General features: G+C 38.0%; 1 protein-coding gene across 1 annotated transcript in view; it reads left to right on the top strand.

Moving 5' to 3' along the window:
- The window catches only part of BANK1 (B cell scaffold protein with ankyrin repeats 1), a 326,025-nt gene that overhangs the window by 126,583 nt on the left and 178,081 nt on the right, over window positions 1-21,361 (top strand). The window contains exon 7 of the mRNA XM_081113839.1: window positions 17,869-18,065. Within this exon, the coding sequence (XP_080969965.1) occupies window positions 17,869-18,065 (197 nt within the window). The remainder of the gene's footprint in view (window positions 1-17,868; window positions 18,066-21,361) is intronic.

Genomic DNA, 21,361 nt, shown 5'->3' with positions numbered 1-21,361 from the left:
TTGGATATTGCTAAGATAATAGTTGCCTTTAAAACCATAAAAGAACAAATGACTGTCATAACATTAGGCTCTAATTCCTAGTTGAAGTACAAAATGACATGATACAAATTGCATAATAAAAATATGCAAGATAGACATGAATATGTTTTGCTGGCCATCTTGACCCTATAATCTTTCATCAATGTCAGCTCCAGAATACCTGGTCTTTAAAACTTTGCACTTACATTTTCATAATTTTCAAGATAAATCTATGATAAGGGTTGATATGCTTTTATACATAAAGTGAAGTTAGTTGAGGGAGGAGAAAGTTTACGAAAGAAATGGTAAATTGTTGAGGAATTTCTACAGAAACACCACTAGAGGTATTCTGAAAGAGAAATTCAGCAAACGATGATCAGGTGTAATTTCAGATATCTATCCCTCAGGACAGTTCTTCAATGTTTTGGTAAAATGTTTTTTTTAAAAAAATCAATTATTCTATATTTTAGCTGAAATAAATTGGAGGTTAGGAAACTGTGAAGGGATGGTAGCAATAAAGAATTGACCTTGAGCATTGCCCTGCCCTAAGGATGAGCTTTGGCATTATTCACAGAAACGTGTAGTTCTTTAAAAGTCTGTAACTAAATGATATTTGAATCAAAACTGTCTATCTTATTATTGCCCAATCCCCTTTTCTTTTCCAAGTTGTTTTTAATAAGTTATGAGTTTAGTTTCTTGTTATTTTATTTATATTTTATTTATAACTAGAGGCCTGGTGCACAAAAATTTGTGCACTCGGGGGGGGGGGGGGCATCCCTCAGCCCGGCCTATGCCCTCTTGCAGTCTGAGACCCCTTGGAGGATGTCCACCTGCTGGCTTAGGCCCACTCCCCGGGGGATCGGGCCCAAGCTGGCAGTCAGACATCCCTCTGGCAGCCTGGAAGCCCTCGGGGGATGTCCACTTGCCAGCAGGGACCAGGCCTAAGCTGCAGTCGGACATCCTTAGCGCTGCTGAGGAGTCAGGAGAAGCTCCCGCCACCACCGCTGTACTGGCAGCCAACAGCCTGGCTTGTGGCTGAGCAGAACTCGCCCTGTGGGAGCGCACTGACCACCAAGAAGCAGCTCCTGAATTGAGCATCTGCCCCGTGGTGGTCAGTGTGTGTCATAGTGACCAGTCATTCCCAGTCGTTCTGCTGTTAGGGTCAATTTGCATATTACCCTTTTATTATATAGGATAGAGGCCTGGTGAATGGGTAGGGGCCGACTGGTTTGCCCTGAAGGGTGTCCTGGATCAGGGTGGGGGTCCCACTGGGGTGCCTGGCCAGCCTGGGTGAGGGGCTGAGGGCCGTTTTCAGGCTGCCCAAACCCCCTTCAGGGTGGGGGTCCCCACTGGGGTGCCTGGCCAGCCTGGGTGAGGGATTGAGGGCTGTTTTCAGGCTGCCCAAACCCCCTTCAGGGTGGGGGTCCCCACTGGGGTGCCTGGCCAGCCTGGGTGAGGGATTGAGGGCTGTTTTCAGGCTGCCCAAACCCCCTTCAGGGTGGGGGTCCCCATTGGGGTGCCTGGCCAGCCTGGGTGAGGGACTGATGGCTGTTTTCAGACTGACCAAGCCCCTGGGCGACCAAAGCTCCCAGCCTTTCCTTTTTTTTTTTTTTATTCACTCCAGCTCTGTGGCCATGGTGACTGGAAGCAGGTATCTGGGGTTTATTTACCTTCTATAATTGAAACTTTGTTGCCTTGAGAGGAGGGAGCAGCTGGCCAGGAAGCTTGGCTTCTTCCATGGCCGGGGCAACCAAGCCTCCTACTCGCTGCAGCTCCGTGGCTGCCAGCCGCCATCTTGGTTGGGTTAATTTGCATATAGTCACTCTGATTGGCTGGTGGGCATGGCTTAAGGCATAGCAAAGGTATGGTCAATTTGCATGTTTATCTTTTATTAGATAAGTAAAATGTCTTTGTCATTTTCATTCCTATTTAGTCAACAAACGTCCTCATTTGCCTTTTTTTCCACCCTAGGCAGGCAAATTTCGAGGGGGGGGGGGGGGTGATGGGAAGTGGCAGAGAAAAGCTATAAATATTCTCTTTCCTTGTAATGCTTCATTATTGATTTTAAAACACATTTTCCATTGATAAGAATTTTCCATAGAAAAACATTCTCCCTGGGGGAAGAATAATAGAAAGTTTTCAGATAAACTTGATATATTAATGTAATATAGAACTTTTGAATACAACAGTCACAGAAATAATTCATGCACAACTTTCTAGTATATGAAATCAGGGACTGTGAAATCAATATAAGGTATTGTCACAGGCACTTTTTTATACTAATACATAAGATACTGAAATAAAAAATATATCTAAATGCATTCTTTAAAGTAACAGTAAGTATGATTTTGATCAACTTCCATTTTGGTTGTAGATTTACTTATAAACCCATGTGATAAGGGTCAGAATGAAATCAGTTACAATGCCCCCAACTTGGTCTGGCGATGAGGCAGAACAGCACAAGCGGCCAAGCACAGTTGTTTCAAGCCATTTTAGTTGTTTCTTGTTACTGCAGAAGGTACATGAATCTGCCTGACTTCTCTCCAGAAGCCTTCCAAAACCTGGGTTGTGCAGACAATCTCCTGTCTTGGAAAGGAAAAGTAAATCATTCAATTTGTTTTTCAAAGAGGCTGTGGTTGCTGGTTCCATTACTGCCTGTGGCAGTTATTTATTTATTTATTTATTTATTTTAAAAAAAGGAAAGTAGGTTACTTTGAGGCAGATTATTTACCTTCACCCAGAAAGGAGAACAGGCTTCGAAAAGCCCACACCAACATCTAGAAAAGTATGTCAAAGCATATTTGCCTTCGGTAGCAATATCTTAACCAGAAAGAGAACAGCATACGATCACCAGTCCAGTGACATGTGGAAGCATTGACTCAGATTATTATTTCCTAATATGTCTACAGAGTGTTGAGCACTCACGAGGTATTCATACATACATAGTAGTGACTGTAGGTCTAAGGTTTATCGTGAATTTGTAATATCTTTACGTTCACAGAAAATCTAACCCATTTGCTATCTGAGTAGAGAATGAAATGCCATTGTGTTGTCTCTTTTTATATCATTAAATGATTTAATCATACAGATAGAGAACAATCTTTTACCCACAACTTACCTTTGCAAAAAATCTTAACATTTTGTCATGATTTGCTTAAAAACTTTTTAAGCAAGAAAACATTTCAGATCTCATTAAATTTCTCCACATTTCCTTGTTATTTTACACACTTGAAAAACAACTAGTACTTTAAATTTCTTGATGATCATTACTATGCAGTTCTTAATCCTAATGAAATTTAACAAACTGATCCTAAATATCATAGGCAAATAAAGGAAGAAGAAGATTAAAAATAATTTTAAAAATAAGGTAGGGATCAGCTCTAATAGATATCAAATTTTATTGTGAACTTTAATCATATGACTGTACAAGAAAGAATATAAATTGGTGCAGCCACTGTGGAGAACAGTATGGAGTTTCCTCAAAAAACTAAAAATGGAACTCCCATTTGACACAGTGATCCCATTTCTAGAAATATATCCCAAGAAACTAGAGACACCAATTAGAAAGGATATATACATCCCTATGTTCATAGCAGCACAATTCACCATAGCTAAGATTTGGAAACAGCCTAAGTGCCCATCAGCAGATGAGTGGATTAAAAAAACTGTGGTACATCTACACAATGGAATACTATGCTGCTGTAAAAAATAAGGAATTCTTACCATTTGCAACAGCATGGATGGAACTGGAGAGCATTATGCTAAGCGAAATAAGCCAGTCAGAGAAAGATAAATACCACATGATCTCGCTCATTTGTGGAATATAATGAACATAAACTGATGAACAAAAACAGATCCAGAGACAGAGAAGCAGCGATCAGACTGTCATACCTCCAAGGGAAGGTAGGGGAGTGTGGGGGTGAGGGGGAGAGATCAACCAAAGGACTGGTATGAATGCATATAAGCCTAACCAATGGACACAGACAACAGGGAGGTGAGGGCATAAGTGGGAGGGTGGGGGACAATGGGGGGATAAGGAAACATATATAATACCTTAATAAAGAAAAAAAATACATATTAAAAACAAACAAAGAAACAAAGAAAGTTTTTCAGTGTTCAAAGTATCCTGATGACTGGGAAGTCTTCATCTGCAGCTGTCTTTGGTACTGGCCCAATCTGTTAATCCTGTCACCTGTGAGATCTGTGAGCACTAGAAAAGTAGAAGAATAATCAGATGTATATTTTTTTATTAACTTTGAATGCCTCATCAAAACACATTGTATAGGTTTACATGTAGATTTTTATAAATATTATATGGTTAACTAAAAAAGAAAAAAGGCAAGCCATCAGCTAAGTAAATATTCAAAACGTATAAAACTAAAAAATGGTTACTATTCTAGAATATATATTAAAAAAGAAAAAAATCCCAAAATTCAATAAGAAAAAAATAGCATCTAACAGAAATAAAGACTGTTTAACAGAAATTCACTGAAGAAAAATGAAATTGTAAGTTAACAGAAGAAAAGATCTTCGGCTATATTTGTAATGGCAATATTAATTAAAACCATCACATCTGTCATACTGGCAAAAATAAATTGCTTAACAATTCTTAACATGGAAAAGATGTGGAGCAATGCACAGTACTGCCGGTGAACTGTAAGCTAGCACAAATATTTTTCTAGATGCTGAGGGAAGGCAGAGCAATGTGAGGTAAATAAAACACAACCCATACACTCAGAGGGAACTCAGAGAAGTGAAAACAATCATCACAAAAATAAGCACCACTAAAATAGTGTGCGCTCTACTCATAAGAGCGAGCACGCACATTTTGTGCACTTTGTGTCCAGAGAAATGTAGGTACTGGGCATGCTTCAACTCTTTCATCCTTACAAGAGTCCAGGGGTGGACCCTGTTTTACTCTCCACTTTAAAGACGAGGCATGGAGACTTAACATTGCTGCCCAAATAGTGGTCGAGCCCAGCTTGCGGGCCACATTACTAACCCTGGACAACTGTGACCTCTATTGCAGTGAGCGGGAGCTCAGGGGTCATGGGAGCCCAGAGAAAGAGGGGTGATCAGAAGAAGCTTTCCAGAGAGATGAAAGGTTATGAATTTCTGCTAAATTATTTTAAATGACTATTTTAATGAATGATTTAAAGAGGCAAGTTGTTTCAGATGTTCTTTTTGTTACTTTTTGCAATCATAGAAATATAGTCATTTTTTTTTCATAGTGCATGATTTTCTTCAAATCCCCCATTTGACTCGAGGAGTGAATAATGTCGTTTAGGAAGGAGCCCTGTCTGTTTTGTTCATGGATTGATTCCCAGGGGCTAGGAGAGTTTCTAGCGCTCTATACACATTTGATACATGAATTAAAAAGTTAATAGCAACAAAGTTCACCATAGAGCAAAATTAATAAGACCCTAGGTAGAAGTAGGTGTAGAATAATGATATTTGGGCTCAAAAAACAAGAGTGCTTATTTGTAAGAATATAAGGCAGCTATTTATAATGTCACTAGTTTGTCTTTTATTTTCTACTTCTTAGCCATGGCATCTGCCATCAACAGCATGAAAAATTGGCACATGCACCTTCTGAATGTGCTGCACTGAACTGCCTGTGCTCAAATCACCAGCACACATATGTTCATCTTCTCTGGGACATAAGATTTTCAGGTTTAACAGTAATAAACATCTGAAGTTCATCATAGGGTTACCAAAAAACAAAAAGTATACATACTGTTCATTAGTAACTAATAACAGGAAATTGGCTAATATTCATTCATCTTATTAAGAAAAATGCACATATGGGTTAGCCTCACATATACACCCACCCGTGCACACATGCCCACACACACACAAAGTAGAATGGGCTCTTTAATTAACAAATTGAGTGAGTTTCTATTTAAGTAACCCCCTCTAACTTGTGCAGTTGTTGTGAAGTAATGATTCTCAAACCTACACTTTTTACTCTCTGAAATACTTAACATACCTCTTTCCACATCCTAAAGGGACTCATTTGATCTCTGGATTCTACCATTGACATATAGTTATAGAAGATCTTTGTAGTGTCACTGTAAGTCTAAGGACTCATTGCAATACTCTGAGAAGGCTAGGAATTCAAAGATGTAGAACTTATTCTAATATCTTGTACCTATAGGTTGTGGCTTACCCATACCCCCATAGTCATTTTCTTTAGTCAATTAGCCAAGTGTCTCCAAAGAAACTGAGCCAATAGGATGTATTAAGAAGAGGAGGGAGAGAGAGAGAGAGAGAGAGAGAGAGAGAGAGAGAGAGAGAGAAAAGAAGAAGAAGAAGAAGAAGAAGAAGAAGAAGAAGAAGAAGAAGAAGAAGAAGAAGAAGAAGAAGGAGAAGAGAAGAGAAAAGAAGAAGGAAAAGAAGAAGAAGAAGAAGAAGAAGAAGAAGAAGAAGAAGAAGAAGAAGAAGAAGGAGAAGGAGAAGGAGAAGGAGAAGGAGAAGGAGAAGGAGAAGGAGAAGGAGAAGGAGAAGGAGAAGGAGAAGGAGAAGAAGAAGAAGAAAGGGAGGGAGGGAGGAAGAAAGAGAGAGAGAGAGAGAGAGAGAGAGAGAGAGAGAGAGAGAGAGAGAGAGAAAGAGAGAAAAAGGAAGGAAGAAAGAAAGAGAAAGAAAGAAAGAAAGAAAGAAAGAAAGAAAGAAAGAAAGAAAGAAAGAAAGAAAGAGAAAGAAAGAGAAAGAAAGAAAGAAAGAAAGAAAGAAAGAAAGAAAGAAAGAAAGAAAGAAAGAAAGAAAGAAAGAAAGAAAGAATTGACTTTAAGGAATTGGCTCCCATCATTGTGGGACTAGCATTTTTGAAAAGTTCTATAATCTGCAGGGCAGGCCAGCTGGCTGGGAATTCCAGCAGAAGTTGATGTTGTAGTCCTCAGTTCAAAGGCAGTTTGGAGACAAAATTCCTTCCTCTTTGGTGAACGTTAGTCTTTTCTCCTAGGGCCTTCAACTAGCAAAACGAGGGTAATCTCCTTTACTCAAAGTTTACTGACATAAATAGTAGTCGCATCTAAAAATACTTTCATGGTAACAGCCAGGCTGGTGTGTTACTAAAGAAGTAGACACCATAGCCTAGCCAAGTTGACACAGAAAATTAACGATTACACTTACCATTATCATATTCTGATGTTGACAGCTCTGAACAACTGTAATTTACTCACACTTTTTGGGATCCCCAACAGTCAGTTTGAGAAATGCTTGTTAATAGGTTTATGAAGAAACTGCAACCTAGTGGGTTTGAAAAATCTTCCAAAACATTCTATTCTAGTTTACAGACTGAGGATATGTTGATTGTGCGGTAACGGATGTAATTTGGACCATGTCCTCAATACAAATACTTGGTGGAAAAAAAAAGATAGATGTTGCTTATTGTGTTCAGACAGGCTGAATTACCGAGCGATTGCCTCAGTGGTTCTCAACCATCTGGCCTTTTAAATACAGTTCCTCATGTTGTGACCAACCATAAAATTTTTTTCTTTGCTACTTCATAGCTGTAATGTTGCTACTATTATGAATCATAATGTAAATATCTGATATGCAGGATGGTCTTAGGCGACCCCTGTGAAAGGGTCGTTCGACCGCCAAAGGGGTCGCGACCCACAGGTTGAGAACCGCTGTATTACCTGGATGATGGAGCTATTTCCTGTTTCATGCAGTACCTTTTGAGTTAGCATCTCCTGCTTAGTGTAGTAAGCTAAATACATGCTCCTTAAAGATATTCACATCCCCATCTGTGATGTGAATGTTACTTTATATGGCAAATGGGACTTTGTCTGGGGTCCTATATCACTGTGCCTTCTTTTCCACAAAACAAGTATCCCATGGTGATAATCAATATTTAATGTTGCAGGAGCTAAGTACATAACAAATATAGGCTCTACTCAAAGACATATTTCTACTTTGACTTATTCCCTTATAATTACATTGCTGGCAGCTACCTTATCAACACCCACACCTGAACCTCTCCATGGCAATAACCTTTGTCACTTTTTCTAATGAATATTCTTTTGCTTTTTACCTTGTAACTTCATAGTCATGAACCTGAATGTTATCTGAAATCCAGCTCTTTCCTTCAGAGCCTACACAGTCAATCACAACGTCCTCTTAACTTTTCTTTGGAAATGGCTGACATCTGTGTTCTTTCTTGTTTACTTTCCCTGCCACCACTCTAATTTGGACCATCAATTATCTGTCCTTCTTCCTGACAAATTTTTCTAGCAGGTTTCTGTAACATCGTTCATCTTTCTTTCCAATTCACCCTGCAAATAGGTGCTTCCCTAATCGTCCTCACATTCCATTTTTATTCTATCTCTATATTACAGAAGATGGTGCTCCCATAGGTAACTTAAGCTCTACCCAGTTACTTTATTGCCCAGAGAACTGCCCAGATTTTTTCCTTGCCTTAGTTCATTTTTATGATCAAAATCAATATTTTTTTATTGTTTTCAGTAATACAAATGTCCACTTTTCTCCCCCTTAGCACCCTCTCCCCCCAATCCCTACCCAGGCCTTCATCACACTATTGTCTGTGTCCATAGGCTATGCATATACACGCAAATGCTCTTTGGTTAAACTCTTCTGTACCCCCCACTCCCCTACCCTCTGAGAAATGTCAATCTTTTCTATGCATCCATGCCTCTGGACCTATTTTTTTTATCAGTCTATTTTGTTCATTGGATTCCACATATTAGTAAGATCATAGGGTATTTGTCTTTTTCTGACTGGCTTATTTCTCTTAGCATAGTCATCTCCAGGTCCATCCATGCTGTCGCAAAGAGTAAGCGACCCTTCTTTATTATCGACACGTAGTATTCCATTGCATAAATGTAAATCTTGTGCTGGAGACTACAAGAAGTCCTGAAAAATGCTGAATAACCCTTACTAAGTAAAACAATTAAATCAAGCATCCTTGCCTGAAGTGTTGATTTAGTACTTCTTGTGCACATTTCTGGGATTTCCATCAAAGTCAGTGGACAGCTTTCTACCTGTAAGGCATGGCCTTCGGGAAAGTATGTAGCCATCTAATCCCAACCCAGCCTACCCAGTCTCCACACTTTTGTTGCTCCAGGTTTCCTGCCTCTTTCTAGGCTCTTTCCTGCTTCCTTTCTAAGTTTTTGGTTCCTTTGCTGTCAAGATTCAGCAGAGTCAATGTTGATAAATTTCAAAAGGTATTTTTTTAATGAACACCGAGGAACAGACTATAATCACACATGTATAGACATGCAATTTCTAGAGGTTTCTTATTTTAACTGAAGGTTAACCTCAGACTAGCTGGGCTGGTTAATCACGGGGCAGTACCACTCTTCATTACCTCATCACTGTCGGCGTTTGCTAGTGGAAAGTGGATAATAAGCAAATGTATTCAAATGCCATGAGATTTACCCTAAGTGCTGTCAATTCCAAGAAGTTCTGGTAAGAAAAGGGTGCAGCTCGCAGGCTGTTCATGTGGCCTTGTGGCCTGCCTTCGTCTTGTTATGTATGTTGCCTTACTACTCCCTGGCTACTCCTGGCCCACAGCCCTGGATAAGGAGGCATTTCACATTATGTCCTCAAACACTCCTTCTCTGAGATCAAACCGACTTGCACCAACCTGCTATTTACATGTTCTGCTGCTCTTCTATTACTCATTCTGACCCGGGTGCCTAAAATCCTACCTCTCAACCCCTCTCATTAGCCATCACATTTCCTTTCCTTTTTCTTTCTTCTTCCCTTTTTCGTTTTCTCTTTCTCTTGCTATCTCTGCTGCTAATTTCATGGTGGATTCTACCTACTAGGGTGTTCAGTAAACAATGAACTTTTTCTGGACTCGAATTTACATGCTCTATTTTTTCCCCTCATTCTTCTTGTCAGTTCACCATTCAGATATTTGCCTATACAGAGCATCAGTCTTCCAGAGTCTATTTCTATACTTTAAACAAACTCCCAAATCTTAAACATACAGTTACCACATAAATACAGAATTTTCATTAAAATTAAAAAGATTTACACCACTCAAAGACATTTGTATTACCTAAGAACAACAGAGTAAGGATTCACTTTCATTCTATATTTTTCCTATTGTTTTACCCAATAAGCCAGATAAAGGAAAATAAACATGACAAAATCAAGGCTCTAGGACTATTCTTTCTATCTCCAGGGTGGTTGCCAATGAGAGCTCTCACCATGCCCAGTTTGCATTTTATTTTTATTTATTTTTTAAAATATATTTTATTGATTTTTTACAGAGAAGAAGAGAGAGGGATAGAGAGTTAGAAACATCGATCAGCTGCCTCCTGCACGCCCCCCAGTAGGGATGTGCCCGCAACCAAGGTACATGCCCTTGACCGGAATCGAACCTGGGACCCTTTAGTCCGCAGGCCGATGCTCTATCCACTGAGCCAAACCAGTTTGGCCAGTTTGCATTTTAAAATGGTAGCTCCCAAACACAGAGACAGCCAGGGAGAATGTCTCAGCAATCATGGGCTTGGACTGGGGCAGCTTCCTCCTTCAGTCCCACAGGGTTGTACTCAGAGCCTCCTTGGCTGCGGGGAAGAAAGAAAAGAAGGCACCGCACTTTTGAAAATGACTGGCCGTGTTGCAATTGAAGCCTATTCTAAACTCTCTCTCCAAAAGGAAAAAGGAGCCTCGAGATAGCTTGGAAGTGCCGTTGACTCTCGTTATTTATAGTAGTTAGGTTCTTTACAGTCACTGAGCAAGAGAAGCCTGAACCACTGTTCCCAGGACTAACACAGGGCTAGGTTCCCGCTAGCCTCTGGTCACAATTTCATCAACGGATCAATACTTAAGCTTGTTTTGTGTGTGTTTCTGTTTCAAGGCACAGTATTTAATATATACTTTTGATTCATGAATATTGAACTCACCACCAATAACATTTTAATCCATGCCTGAATGAAGCTTATCTAATACGCGTATTTTCTTCGCAAAGTGCATCACCGTCTTCGTGTGCTTAGTAACACTAGACAGCACTGCAGACTTCTAGCAGGGACCACTTTAAACAATGAAATCACCAACAAAAACTCAAAGGTGTGAAAAATGTGGCTCTATATAGGCCACAAAAAGGAACTTGTTTCCAGTATGAGGTCCAAAACAGGAAGCATTGTCTGACCTCAACTGGGAATGGGCAATCAGGTAACTAACATCTTTCACTGCTCTGTACATGTCCACCAATGACTGGACATGCTAGAGTATGATTTGGGCATACAAACACATTTTTATGAATAGGCACATTTGCAAATATGGAATCCTCAAATAATGAAGGTCAACTGTACTTATTTGTATGAAAAAATACATTGGACCTGACTGTAATACATAATACCTGATTGAATAGATTTTATCTTTATTTCATGGTTCAGAAAATTGAGACACAGAAAGTTCTAGTAGTTTATCCAAACACACTATTCGTAAATGCTGGAGTTGGGATTCCATCCACTGAATCTTGTTCCAAAGCCTTAATATTTAAGTACTAACCATACAATATTGCCTCTTGTAAGAGAAATAATATTAAGTTTTATATTTATTATTTTCAATTTAGGGTTTAAAATAATAAAAGGCATTGTTTTTAACTTTTTTAAAGATGAAATCAGGATTCATTTGAATATAATCCTGATTGGAAATTTAACTATTTAAAACATTTGTAAAAAGAATAACTGGTATGAAATTTCTTTAGAAAATTAACAAGGAACTTACAAAATGGATACAAGTTTAAAGAATGTTTCAGTAACAAGAATTCAAGTACAAAAATTAACAAGGTGAATAGACAATTGAGGTTAATACTAATGTGTATATCTATGGGCTTCCCACTCTTAATATTTTACATTATATGGGAGATAACAAAACTGCAGCAAAGGACTTTGATGGACCATTGTTTCCCTTTTCATGCAATTTATATCATCAAGGTTTTAGAAACATGGTAACCTTGCCAGTATGTTTTGTTGCTTGGAATTCTAAATAGGATTGCTGTACATGTCCACTCTTTCTACAGGATGAGAAGAGTGATAACTCACGTGTTGCATACATGCTCCTCCTATCACAGAGCAATCAGATTCATAAACTCAACAATATTCTGTTCCACAGATACACAGAAAAACTAACATTTCATCAGACTCCAAAACATACGGTGAAAAGCATAAAAATCATTTACTTTCTTCAACCTTCACAAATACTGTGGTCCTTACTCCTTTAATTGATATCTAATTAGCATCCAGGGAAAATTACCTTAAAATCATTAGTGGTGTGGTTTCTAGCTCAGAAGGATGTCAAAAGTCCTACAATTCTGAACCCAGCTTCTATTTTTATAAATGGTCCAGGGACATGCAGGAACTTTCTTAAGTACCACAGATGTAGTGGCTGAGCTGGTATTAGAATGCATATCTCCTGACTTTTTATCTACTCTATGTTGTGTGTTTCATTGTTTTGTCCTAACGTGGCCACCTGGTCATCCTACTCTGAGTGAATAAATATTTGTGATTACAGATAGTGATTTATGAGAGCAAATGGATTACATGGTCATGTACTTCCAGTTTGCATACTCATCTTAGTTTTAAATTTTTAAAGCTGATATTCTAACCTTGCATATATTCCCATTTTATTATTCTGGTGAACTAGGTTAATCTTTTGAAAGCTTTGGTTTGATTACTTTAATGGAATCATTGCCCATCTTTTATAGGGATTACCTTGAACTGTTAGAAATAGTTTAGCACAAACAAATATATGACTCAATTTCTTTACTATGTGCCAACTCATCTATTTAATTTTAAAAACTTGAAAAATATCTCTCAGACATTATATTCTGTTTTCCTTCAATTCCCATTTGACAGACATTGGCTGAAACAACTGAAAACTTAAGTTTTTTGTCCATAAAAAAAGTCAAGAGCAATTGGCCAGACCTTAGTGTGAACAATGGCTTCATTATTTACACTTTGGTTGAACCTTGGTTGATTCAATGAAAATTGCCATAAACCGAAGCAGAGGAATGCTGCAGGTTAAGCATATTTTTAAAGTTGTTTTTTTTTAATATTGAGGAATCTATTATTTAATCAGATAGTAAGATTATAAACTGTAAAATAAATTCTATGAGTTTAAGACAATAACTCATTTTTAAAAATTCAATAAAAACAAAATCTCTAAGTAAAAGCATTAGCAGTCATGTGCCGGAGATTTCAATTAAGACTGAAGAAGAGTGAGAGGCAGCATGCAATGCTCCCCTGAGTCCCAGGCACCTTTCTGGATCAGCACTCACTTTCTGATGCTAAGCGAGCCAGACAGGGGTTTACCCCACAGCAAGCTTTTCTTTAAACTGAAGGACTTTCTCACCTTATGCTGTTCACAAGCATACCGGTTTCAAATGCAGAGGAAATCACCAATATATCAAATTTTCATGATAATCAAATCAAGGTGAAAATATAAAAAGTATGATTTTATAAAATGTATAATATAAAAAGCCAAACTAGTTCTTAGTATTAATCACACTTCGTTGATATGAGTACCTTAATATATATGAATATCATACATATACTAGTATTAATATAATAAGATATGCATATACTGAGTTTATTTAATTTGATGTCTGGCAAAAATAATGCTGAAGACCATGAATTGGGCCCTGACTGGTTTGGCTCAGTGGATAGAGCGTCGGCCTGCGGACTGAAAGGTCCCAGATCTGATTCCAGTCAAGGGCATGCACCTTGGTTGCGGGCACATCCCCAGTAGGGGGTATGCAGGAGCAGCCAATCGATGTTTCTCTCTCATCTATATTTCTGACTCTCTATCCCTCTCCCTTCCTCTCTGTAAAAAAATCAATAAAATATATATTTTTAAAAAAGACCATGAATTGATTAACATTAAAAAAACTAATATAGCTCTCATGAACCATTTCAAATTCTTTGAAAGGTTGTCATATTTTAATTTAAAAAAAACTTTAAAAAAAACTTAAGTTAGAAATTTTCTAGTTATTGACCATGTACATTAACAGGCTGAGCATTTCTTACTTAATGAAAGAAAGCAGGCAAAATAACCCCATTCAAGACAATGTAAAAGGTTGGTGTAGATGATCATTCGGGCAGTTTGAAACAGATGTTCATTTTATAAAGGTCCAACTATTATGGGCCAATATAGGATGGTAAGTATTTTAAAGTAATGAACAGAATTAGGGATCATAAGGTCGGGGCAAAGGGATTTAGGACAAAGATGCTTTGATGCAGAGAGAGAAATGGAAGGAAACTAATATTTATTGAATTTTTCAAACACCTTGCTGGGCACTTTTTATATGTTAAGTCATTTAATGATCTCAATAGCCTTACAAATTTGGATGATAAGTTATCTGGGCTCAGATAACTACTAGCTTGCTGAAGTTCACATAGAGAAAAAATGGCAGAGCCTGCTGATTCTAAGCCCATGCTGTAGTCTTCATTCTATGTTGCCCAAAGGATATGAAGATATAGGAATTTAGAAGAAATACATTTCACCTCAACAGAAGTATATATAAAAGCCTAAGGTTGGCTATGACATGCACTGAGGACCAGGGGGCAGACACTCAACACAGGAGCTGCCCCCTGGTGGTCAGTGTGCTCCCACAGTCAACATCCCATGGCCGACCAACCTCCCTCGGTCCCTCCCCCGGCCGGCCCCATTCAGCCCCAATTGCCAGCCAAGCTGAGGGACCCCACCTGTGCACAAATTCATGCACCAGGCTTCTAGTGATTATATAACCAAGAAACAGGTGCCTTAGGAAGTAAAGCACACTGTCATTAGAGGCATGCGAGCAGTACCTAGAAGATCATTTAGGAACCCAATTCTTTTCCTACATAGGAAATGGGAAAGGTGTCCTCCAAATCTCTCTTATGTCTATAACTTCACAAAGGATGCAAGTAGATTAAAGGATATTAAGCTACTGCTAAAAATAAAGAAATGAAAGATAAAGAAAGTAACCTTCAAACTTGTGATCCCCTATAGTATCAGCAGTATAATACGTATATTTTTTTAATCCTCACCAGAGGATATTTTTTCCATTGATTTGTAGAGAAGGGAGGGATAAGGGGGGAGGGAGAGAGAGAAAGAGAGAAAGAGAGAGAGAGAGAGAGAGAGAGAGAGAGAGAGAGAGAGAGAGAGAGAGAAACATAGATATGAGAGAGACACATTGACTGACTGCCTCTCACACATGCCCAGACCAAGGCCAGGATCGAACCTGCAATGGAGGTACATACCCTTAACCAGGAATTAAGCCCACCACTCTTTGGTACACAGGCCAGCCCTCTAACCGCTGAGAAAAACTGTCCAAGGTGAGCAGTAGGGTAATCTTAAATCAGCAGAACTTCCTTGTGTGTGTCAGAAAACAGGGTTCGGAGTATCAAGACTGTTAAGAAATGTTTCTTGCAAAAACGTGGCCACTTATTGCAGTCCTTATTACTGTTTTTGTTGTACAAAAGTAGAGAGTTCTTAATGAAGTTTTTTTAATATTATATTACCTCAATGTTGATTAATTTACTGACAGTGGAGGTTGATTAGATTAAAAGGTGAAACTGTTCCTATAATGATTAAACACTTATTTAATAAAAATAACACTTTCAGCTGCATTGAGAGTGATTTAAAAATTCACCAGAATAGCAATGTTTAGGATCAATGCATAAAACATTGATTGCCGGGTAATGATTTTTTAAAATATTGAATGATGTGGCAAAGACATGATCAAGGTCATGTAAAAATCTAATATTATTCTGCAAATACTTTTCCCTATTAACTTTGGCTGGTTTAATTACATCAGACAATTATATTTGATAATGCATTTTAATGAAAATAAATAGGAAATGATATTTTAAGGTCTTTTTTAGGAAAATACATTATTTTTATTTTGAAAATTGGTACCAGATGCATAACCCATGGATACAGACAATGGGGTGGTGAAGGCTTGGGGTGGGGGGCAGGGGCGGTCTATAAGGTCAATGGGAGAAAAAAAGGGACATAGGTAATATTTCCAACCATACAGATTCTTAAAATAAATAAATACATAAATAAATAAAAGAAAATTGATACCTACCTTAGACAGTTTTAGCTTTCATAAGCTTATCTTCATAAAATATTTGATAATTTTGACCCATTGCACATCATATAAGAAGGGACCAAAGCATTTATTATTGAAATATGACAATAGATTTACCTATAACCATTTAGTCCCAACATATTTTGAAGGGTACATTATTTGTTTACAGTAGAGTTCTTTCTTCCTTTCTTCCTTCCTTCCTTTCTTTCTTTCTTTCTTTCTTTCTTTCTTTCTTTCTTTCTTTCTTTCTTTTTTCCTTCCTTCCTTCCTTCCTTCCTTCCTTCCTTCCTTCCTTCCTTCCTTCCTTCTTTCTTTCTTTCTTTCTTTCTTTTCTTTCTTTCTTATTGGTTGCCTCCTGCACAAGTTCTGGATGAGGAAGAGCCTGCAACCAAGGCATGTGCCCCTGACCAGAATCGAACCCGAGACCCTCCGGTCCACAGGCCGTCGCTCTATCCGCTGAGCCAAACAAGCTAGGGCTACAGTAGAGTTCTTGACATGTCTGGAAGGTTTTGTTTTGTTTTCTGTTAAAACATATACTGACAAACTACATTTCTTCAGCCCTGAAACATCCAAGTGAATTGAAAAGTCAAGGTTTATTTTCCTGCTCTTCCTTTTTTTGTCAACTGCAAAATAGCAAAGAGGGAAATGAGGCCAGATTCAGTTTTCCAAAACATTGTACGGTGGCTGTTTTCATTGCTGTAGAATTTTGCTGGAAGAGAACTGACTTTTGCTCTGAGGCCTTGGTTTCCATTGCAGTAAGTCTTCCCTTTGCTTGGTATTGGCAATGACACAGCTATTAAAGGAAGCTGGTGTGTAATTTCTACAACACATTTTTTTTCATTTACATGTAGATGTGTAGAATAACAAATCATCATCACCAGTGTGAGTGTGTGTGTGTGTGTGTGTGTGTGTGTTTTGTCATTGGGATAGCAGTGTACATTTATCACTTTATAGACATGCATAATTAACGATGTCTTCTAATTGATACCTAATAAGTATTATAATTATGAAATTCAAACTTCAAAACATTGATATGAAGACTGTAAAATCCTAATGGAAATTTCCAAACTGGAGATGTTTATAATACTGCTTACCTATACTTCTGTTGCGGTTACGTTTTGGAAAAACAATTTCTCCTAGAAATCTAATATATAACCCCTCCAGGAATTTAATGTTCATCTCAACTTCAGAAGGAAGCATACTAGCCTGGCAGTAGAAAACACAGAAGTTTTATAGATGAACTTATTTAGTTTTGTTATTTAGTGTTTGATAATATCAAACTACAATCAAAAGTAGTTATTACAATTTAGTGTTTTATTTTGTTACTAGAAGCCCGATGCATGAAATTCATGCAAGGGGCTCGGCCCCCGCTGCTGCTGCTGCAGGGGCTGCCTTAGCTCCTGCCACCGTGCCTTTATCTGGAAGGTTGGCCAGAGGATGTCCAGTCTAATTAGCATATTATGCTTTTATTATTATAGATATTTGAGAGGTTGATCTTCATTTCCAAATTAAACTTACCAATAAGAGCTAGACATTAATGCTAGTGAGAACATTAGTGTATATATATATATATATATATATATATATATATATATATATATATCATATATGATAAGGAATAGAAGGGGGAGATTCTGCATTGCTAAAACCACTGACAGTTTCTTATATATAAAATCACATTAAAAGTCTGCTCTGCTATGTGGGAATTACATTTAGGAGCAGATTGTGTTAATTTTTTCTTATGGGATTGCAGACATGATATAAACATTAAATTATATTCATTCTTATGATTATAGATACTCATTTCAAAGAACTTCCGACTCTTCTCCACTGTGCAGCAAAATTTGGCTTAAAGAACTTGGCTATTCATTTGCTTCAGTGTTCAGGAGCAACCTGGGCGTCTCAGATAAAAAATGTGGAGGGTTCAGACCCAGCATATATTGCGGAAAGGCATGGTCACAAGGAACTCAAGAAAATATTTGAAGACTTCTCAGTAAGTCTCCCCATTTTATCTCTAAAACTCTTTTTATTATATGAGTGTATGTGTGTGTGCATCGCGCCCACGCACAATGCTTTGTGAAAAGGATGCTACTGAGCAACTAGTTGGTAGTGTCTGTCGGTCCTGAGTCATTCATTGTCTTAAGCATTTTGCAAGATTAGTCAACTTATTTTTGTTTTGCTATAAAGAGGCTCTGTCTCCACACTCTCACCCCTACATAGCCTTTTTTTGAAATTTATCTGGTCTTTTTAGCTTCCATATAGCCTGTTCAGTATTGGTGAGGAGATAGTGAGAAGGAAATAAAATTTTCACCTTTATTCTTTTGTTCAAAAGTCTAAATAAGACGTTATTAGGTACACAAATTAAATCAATAATTATTAGATTGAAAGAATACATTTTGATAATCATTCAAAAAGTTTACCCCATAAAAATTAGTTCATGTTGCTTAAATATGTTTTTCATCTGTAATTCCTTTTCTCTCTTTATAAAGTCCCAGTTCCTTATTAAGTAGGTTGAAGCCCCAAATTTTAGAATGCAATTGGATATTAATTTTGTAAGAATTTAAACCAAGGGAAGATTTTGAAGAAAGGGATACTACATTAGTACATAAAACATACTTTGTGTTTTCATAACCAACTTTAGAAAAGCGATGATTTTCTATTTGTAACATAAGTATGCATATTTTGCTCAGAAAAGTGAATTATACTTCTAATGGCTCTGAGGAAAATGTAATAGAACAATGGTTCTACTGGTGAATTTGTCAATATTTGCATTTTCATAAAATAAATAATTTTATTGCTCATGAACATTTAATATAAAACATTGAAAGCTATAAATAGGTTCTGGTCATGTTAGCATTTATTCTAATTATCAGATCACATCATTGTGATATTGGACTTCTAAAAATAATTGGTATTTTTGATTTCCAGAAAGGAAAATAACAACTAATATAACTTTCCCCTTCACTTTCAAGAAATAACAAAAGAGTTATCAGAAGAGCATGTATATCATTCACTATCTAGAGTTATAACAGGATATATTTTTCCTGTATTTAAAATAAATACATCATAAATTTTTAATAAAACTAATAAAGTAGATTGATTTTGTTCTATGTCCTTCAAGTATGGGATAAACATTATTTTTATTCCTGGAAAGAATTTTTATGGTAATTCTTATATATCTGATGCATTTAGTAATTAGCCACTGTATGTCATCGTTGATCAGTGCAATATGGAAACATGGCATCTATCTCAGGTAAGTCAATGACTCAATTCAGCCTTGTGTATGCCCACGGTACTATTATTTCAGCACATCATAATTCCCTGCAACCCTATTCTAACTACTGGTGGACTTAGGTTAAACTCCCCTAAAAGTCAACACACAAGAAAAATATGTGTTAATATAAATCCAAAAGTCATACCTCCTTAGTGACATTATGCCAGATAATCGCATGTTGAAATTTCATATTCTAAATTATGGTAACTATGTATTTTTAATAACATATTTAAACCTGATAGAGGGAAAATATGCAATTAAAAATAGGCATTATGCTGTTAAATTACTTTGTTATTTCTTTATAATAGCTCTAATGTTATAATCACATTCTGATAAATCTAAGATTGTCACATATAAATTCAGTTTTTCCACGAACAGTTGTTTCAGAATTATTGAAAGGAGTAGATATTCTTTCATGTTTGAGGTTTACAATCTACCAATGGACCTTACTTCTGTCCTGCAGAAACATATTTTTTAAATTTTTTGTATTGTTTAAAGTATTACAAATAGTAGTATATGTCTCCTTTTTTTCCCCATTGAACTCCCCCCAGCATCCCCTACCCCCTGGCACATGCCCTCACCCCCACCCTTAGTGTCTTGCATCCATTGGTTATGCTTATATGCATGCATACAAGTCCTTTGGTTGATCTCTTACCTCCACCCCTCAACCCTCCCCAGACTTCTTGCTGTAGTTTGACAGTCTATTTGATGCTTCTCTGCCTCTGTATCTATTTTTGTTCATCAGTTTATAATGTTCTTTATTATCCACTAGAGGTCTGGTGCACGAAATCCATGCATGGTGGGGGGATCCCCTCAGCCCAGTCTGAACCCTCTCCAATCCGGGACCCCTTGTGGGATGTCCGACTGCCGGTTTAAACCGGCAGTCAGACATCCCTCTCACAATCCTGTACCACTGGCTCCTAATTGCTCACCTGCCTGCCTGCCTGATCTCCCCTCACTGCCTCTGCATGCTGGCCTGATCACCCCTAACTGCCCCCCGTGCCAGCCAGGTCACCCCCAACTTCCCCCTCCCTGTGGCCTGGTAGCCCCTAACTGCCCCCCCGCTGGCCTGGTCACCCCTTACTGCCCCCCCCCCCGCCAGCCTGGTCGCCCCCAATTGCCCTCCTCTGTCAGCCTGGTTGCCTCTTACTGCCCCCCCTGGCGGCCTAGTCACCCCCAACTTCCCCCCTCTGCCTTCCTGGTCTCCTCTAACTGCCCCACCCTGCTGACCTGGTCACCCCATGCAGCCTGCTTGTTCAGTTGTTTGGTCGTCCCTCACTAACCCCCCTGCCAGCCTGGTCATAGGCAGCCATCTTGTGAGGGTGTGAGGGTTAATTTGTATATCACCTCTTTATTATATAGGATAAATGAGTGAGATCATGTGGTATTTTTCTTTCACTGACTGGCTTATTTCACTTAGCATAATCTCTCCAGTTCCATCCATGCTGTTGCAAATGAAAAGAATTCCTTCTTTTTTATAGCAGCATAGTATTCCATTGTGTAGATGTACCACAGTTTTCTAATCCACTCATCTGCTGATAGACATTTAGGCTGTTTCCAAATCTTAGCTATGGTAAATTGTACTTCGATGAACATAAGGGTGCATATATCCTTTCTGATTGGTGATAAACACATATTCTTAAATTTAAGCATATTTTGCCCCCCAGCTGACTTACTTATTTGCTCAATTCTTCCTAACTCCTCATCAGTGAAACTTTGTTCATTTTAGGTTCTCATAGGGAGTTATAATACAGTGAATTTGGTCATTACTGAACAAAGTGGGTAAAGGAAAAAGCTTCATGATTTTTAAAAATACAGGAAAAAAGAACCATCTGCATGCATGCATAAACAAACAAGTGTCCTCTGTATCTTAGTGTTAGCTGTGTGGAGTAGGGAGAAAGATGAAGGAGCCTCAAATCACATTTCTTACATTTTTTTGTGACCTTTTTCTTTTGAGAGCTTAATAATTTGTATACAACCTGTGAACAGAGCCTCTTCATTACTAACGAGCAATT

The sequence above is a fragment of the Myotis nattereri genome, assembly GCF_964212035.1.
Source record: "Myotis nattereri genome assembly, chromosome: 1".
NCBI classification, from domain to species: Eukaryota; Metazoa; Chordata; class Mammalia; order Chiroptera; family Vespertilionidae; genus Myotis; species Myotis nattereri.
Note: the sequence above shows the minus strand (reverse complement) of the source record. Positions and strands in the feature narration are given on the sequence as shown.